This window comes from Durotheca rogersii (genome assembly GCF_024521655.1).
Source record: "Durotheca rogersii strain YMJ 92031201 chromosome Unknown GGS23scaffold_14, whole genome shotgun sequence".
In the NCBI taxonomy this organism is placed as follows: Eukaryota; Fungi; Ascomycota; class Sordariomycetes; order Xylariales; family Xylariaceae; genus Durotheca; species Durotheca rogersii.
Window position 1 is genome coordinate 686,453 of NW_026251245.1, and position 5,162 is coordinate 691,614.

The 5,162-nt window shown below is 56.8% G+C and overlaps 1 protein-coding gene across 1 annotated transcript; it reads left to right on the top strand.

The window, feature by feature from the left end:
• The first annotated feature begins 2,407 nt into the window (after positions 1-2,407).
• On the top strand, positions 2,408-4,505 carry GGS23DRAFT_573455 (uncharacterized protein). Its single transcript, XM_051516677.1, has 3 exons — positions 2,408-3,413; positions 3,474-3,593; positions 3,649-4,505. The coding sequence occupies exons 1-3, from the start codon at positions 3,021-3,023 to the stop codon at positions 4,099-4,101; spliced, it is 966 nt and encodes a 321-aa protein (XP_051370964.1). The 5' UTR covers positions 2,408-3,020; the 3' UTR covers positions 4,102-4,505.
• Positions 4,506-5,162: the final 657 nt, after the last annotated feature.

Sequence of the window (5,162 nt, forward strand, 5' to 3'; positions counted from 1 at the left end):
TCGAGCGTGCTCGTTCGAGATTCCGGCAAAAGGCGGCCGCGGATAACTGGTAGGCGGTGTCGGGCGCAGCGTGGCTTCGAACTGGACTCCCTAAACTCGATACCATCAGGATATGTCAGGTCCAGAGAGGGGGAGAGGGAGCAGACATCCGGTTGCAAGGTAGCGGCAGGGAGTAGATAGACAGATAGACAGACAGACAGGGTGGGTGTATGGGATGGAGGGAGAGGAGGAGAGAGCGAGGAGAGAGCGAGACAGAGGGAGATACGGCGGCGAGACGAGCCAAGGTGGGCACAGTGGGAAGTTGACTCTCGACAGAAGGCCTACAATAGGTAAATTCGGGCACTGCACCTACCTACGCCTTGCTGCTGCTCGGGACGCAATGTTCGCACGGCTATCGTGCCGTGGGGCGGAAGAGGAGCTGGGGGGGGGGGGGGGGGGGGAGAGCAGAAGGGAGGCGGAGGGAGAAGGGGAGAGAGAGAGGACCAGGACATGCAAAGTCTCATTAACCCAAAGCTACCACCATGCATGGACAAGGGCCCAACAGCGATGAGCAGACGGTCATGCTAGCACACGTACAATACATACATACCTTCGCCGGTAACGCCTGAGGTATGTATGGATTGTCGGCGAGGAGTTGTGCGAACGTCTATGGACGGGACGTGTGTGTGTGTGCCTGTGTGTGGTGCCTGTGTGCGTGCGTGCGTGCGTGTGGGTGGACGGGTAGATGGAAAAGCAGGCCGAGTTGCGCAGGCAGATAGGCAAGGTTAGGTTCCCGTACGCAGGGTGCGCAGGTCGTGTGTACTATAGGGTATATCGTATCGGCGGAGGGACGGACGGATATACGACAGCGATGCAGATGTGTATGCCGGGCGAAGGTGTAAAAACGGGCTGTGGAGGAGGCCGTGAAATAAAATATTAAAAAATGGCCGATGCTAATTTCGAACGAGGTGGCCGGTCAGGCACCTGGGCGTACGAAGGTCTGGGTTGAAGGTCTGAGGTGTCTTCTGCGTCTCCCTTCTGGAAGGCGATTGAGGGGGGAGTGTGGTTATTCGCTTCCGTCGCGGCTACAGGTACCGACGCGTGGCGGGCCAGGTACCTCGCCGCCTAGCGTGCCGGCGTGGGTACCTACACCCGCTCACACATCAGGAGGCAGGTCGGGTACTGGCCACCTACCTTAGGTACCTAGCCTAACCTGCCCAGGTAGGCGTTGGTACCTCCCAGGCGCCGTTGCGTGTCCTGAGGCGAGGTATCAAACCGTTCTGCCTCTATTGGTCCTTAGCCGGTTTTGACAGCTCTCTAGGGCCCAGTGGCTTGCGTTCTCTTCGCGGGCATCGCTTCTCAAAATTGCTCTTAGTGCTGGCCGCGCGCTCGCAGGACCGCCCTGGCCGGATCCCCTGAGTGGCGTCTTGCTCTCGTACTCTGATGGACCCCCCCCCCTTTTTTTTTTTTTTATATAGCAGCATTCCCCTTCATTCCAGGGTCCCGTGTTCGTGGCTTTGAGGCTTGGAGATTGATAATGAGATAGAGTGGGCCTGGCCTTATATATATGTCCACGTCTGCTGCTGCGCAGTACATAATACCGTGAAGAGATGCAGTACTCGTATAATTAGGTGGACACGTCTTGCCTATTGTTGGCTTGCCGCCTATGAAGATTGACGTAGGAAGCTAAGCCACGCCCAGCCGCGGTCCTTGCTTTTAGGAGGCTCGTCCTATCGTCCGAAATTTCACGCTTCACACCGACAGGTGTATATATATACTCATATATGCATGTATATATTGGTATATATAGGGGGTATATATAGAGGTACCTAGGTACCTAGGAGGTGTCTTCTAACCTAGGGAGGAGGTATCTGGTAGCTAAGATTCGTGAGACACCGGCACGGGCAGAAGACAACTTTACCTTCTATTACACAGCCCAGTTATCCCAACATGCACAAAAGGGTACTCGGGAAACTGATCAAGTATGCACGTAATAAACAGCTGGCTACCTCCTATATGTACCTATGCACTTCTTATTACCAATGCCTGCCACCCCCCGGCCTTCTGCCCTATCGTAAAAGGTAATAAGGCGCCTACCTGCATACATATACACCTATATATCTACCAATCCGAACTGAACCGTACCTAGGTATGTATGCACATAACACCTACATGAGGAGTCTTAATAGGGTCGTGTTCGCCTAGGTAATGTGCTCTATTCCTACTCCCTGGGTAGCGATGTTGAGATGAAGCGTGAGCTTGGAGGTAGTGTATACCTTAGATGCACAGAAAAGAATGTGCCTGTGAAATGGAGATTAGAGCCAGCTGATAGGAACCTGCCCGGTATCTAGAAGGTAATGTAAAATGTACCTCCAACTCCTCCGAGGGGGCTCGCTGCCCCCCCAGATCAGTAGGTTACTTAACGAAGGGTAGGTTCGATTCCTAACAGCGCTACTTGGTAGTCTTCGCTATTTAGCTCATCTCCCCCATCCTAATCTCACGTCCCATTACGCCTAGAGGGGGTACCCAGGCACCTACGCCTAGCAGAAGATAGAGGGCCTTAGGTACCTCCTAAGGCGTGTAGGTAGGTAGGTACCTCGCCTAGGTAGGCGCTTGGGCAGGTAGAGGTATGTACCCACCTAACCTACCTCTATGCCCCGTCGACGCCCTCGGAAGCTGACGACGTCCGCGCCAACTACCGCCGCTGTAAGTGTATAGAACAGGCACAAGCATGTCCCGTGGTCTACCTACCTGTTCTTCTCGTCGAAAATATACGAGTACCTACCTCTACCTACCTGTAAGTGGACTCGACTTCTTGACCGGATTACGCAATGTAACATGAGGATGGGCGAGATGAACGGCCTCGAAGTTGGCAACTGCCCAAGATCAAAGCTTGATGTGTGCCACCTGCCTGGTAATAATGAGCCGTCTCTCCACGACCTAGGAAGCAAACCCGTCATCCGCTGCGGCATCCAAATATCCATCGTAAAAATTACCTACCTCCGGCCCACGTCGGTCACCGTCTTCGGCCAATTCTCAACATGCTACGCCTCCCGCCGACCACCCTGTCCTTGACCATGACCGAGGTCAAGGAATTCGAACACCATCTTCGCTTCAAGAGGTATCTCGACCGGGAGGAGCGTCCGGGCCAACTCCCTCTCCGCGCCGAGCGTGAGCGATCGGCCGACCGCCCACCTCACGAATTCGTGCATCAGCCGACGCACCAGCCGACGCACGACGCCGCGCTCGGAAGCCCCGATGGCACAGACGATGAGGAGTGCCCCGAGATTCCAGTTTGTTTACCCTGTTGGTCGCCTGGGTCCGGCCCCACGGACGTGTCGCCTTCTGTGGGCCGAGACAACCTGGTATGGTCTCTCCCCCCACCGTTCTCGAGGGAAGCACGATCCGTATCAGATATACGGTCTCTGCCTTCGGTGCGCCCTCCTCCCTCCCTCTCCCGGAGGCTATGATGGCGTTAACACACCTACCATTAGGCCCAGGCCAGCACGCAAGCGCCGCCTCGACGCGTCGATCGCCGTCGGGAGCCGCCAGCAACGCCCTCTAGGCGATCATCTCTCAGAGACACGCACGCCAATATGGGCCCGGGCCCTTCGGTAAGCCGAAATATTGCCCACATGGGGGCCTGGTTCACTGACCTCGTCATCCTAGGCTCGTAGGGCGGAAGAAGGATCGGCGGCAGACCCCGCCGAGTCTGTTGTCGGTTCTCCTATCCACAGCTCTCCGCCGCTGTTATTGCGCATGGCCCGGCACGATTCGAGGTCGCAAGAGGAGACGGAGCCTGCAGGTGGACAGGAAGTAGGCCAACTCACGATCTATAATGACTTTCTTCCCGCGTCGTCGCAGCCGCAGACGCCCCTGCAGCTTCCAGAGGCTCGTCGCCAGAGCCGCCTTCGTGGGTCGTACACTGCTCCGGTCTTGCATGCGCCCCGGCGACCCGGCCACCAACCGAGCATTGGTACGAGAAGACAGGAGCGTGCCCGTGGCTCATCCGGCTTCGAGGCCCCCAGGCTCGGAGGTCGGCACGGCGGCCGGGAGACTGCTGAGAACTCGGCGTCGTCCGGCGAGACGTCGAGGCGCCGGGGGGAGAATGGGGAGTCCTAATGGTGGCGGCGGAGAGGCGTGCTTTATGATGATATACCTTACCTATATTCAGCCTAGGCCTCGAGCTGTACCGTGGCTGCGTGGCTGCGCAGAAAAGGTTGCGACGAGGGTGGAGCTGGTGATGAAGAAGAACGAAGTCTCGGCTCCAGGTGGACTTCGAAATCGTGTCTAGTAGTGATGGCCATCGCACTTGGTACCTACACACGAGTATCAGGTAGAAGGGATCAGCATGATGAACCGAGTGCATTTGCTGGCCGCCGGTCTCGTCCTGTCTGTTTTGATTTTCTGTCTTCCGGTCGGTAGGTAGGCATGCGTGCGCCCACCTACATGTTAGCATCGGGTAAGATTCGGGAGAGGGACCTATTACATAAGAACCACCTTGTTGCAACAATCGGGTTTCCCACAGATTCTCAGTTGTTGTCGATTCCAGCATGGCGTGCCGCCCCCGACTGCGATCGGCCGCTTTGCTTGCTGCTTACCCTTCGTGCCCCTGCCGTAGGTAGGTACCTAGGTACGGTGTGCTCCGGACATAGCCGGCGGACAAGACGGGTGGGGTATCTTTAATGTACCTTTCTGCGGTTGAACACGGGGTAAAGTACCTGGCAGCTACGCGGCGGATATCCAAGGCCACCTACCTTCGTTTAGACCGTGGCGCCAAGACGCGAGGCTTGGCTGGTATTGGCCTCAGCGTGAAGCCGTGCTACCACCTGGCCAATCATGGCGGGGACGTGGGTTGCGAAAGACCCCACCCCTCCATCCCCTATGCGTTCCCCGATCCTTCCAGGTTTCGACATGATGCTGCCCTGAGCGCCGCAGCCTCTCGACGCACGGCTGCACAATGTACCGCCTCCTGCACGCCACCGTACAACGGGTACTTCTGTTCTCCTGTCAGCTCTCTCACATCTGAGAGCTCTTCCGGCTGCGACGGGATTGGCCCGCTCGTCCCCTCCCATTTGTGGACCGGGTGCTTACCTACATTAGGTACGTACATATATAGGTATACCGAGTAGCACCTACCTACCGAGGTACCGATATATAGTGTGATCTCAGCCCGCCCCCCG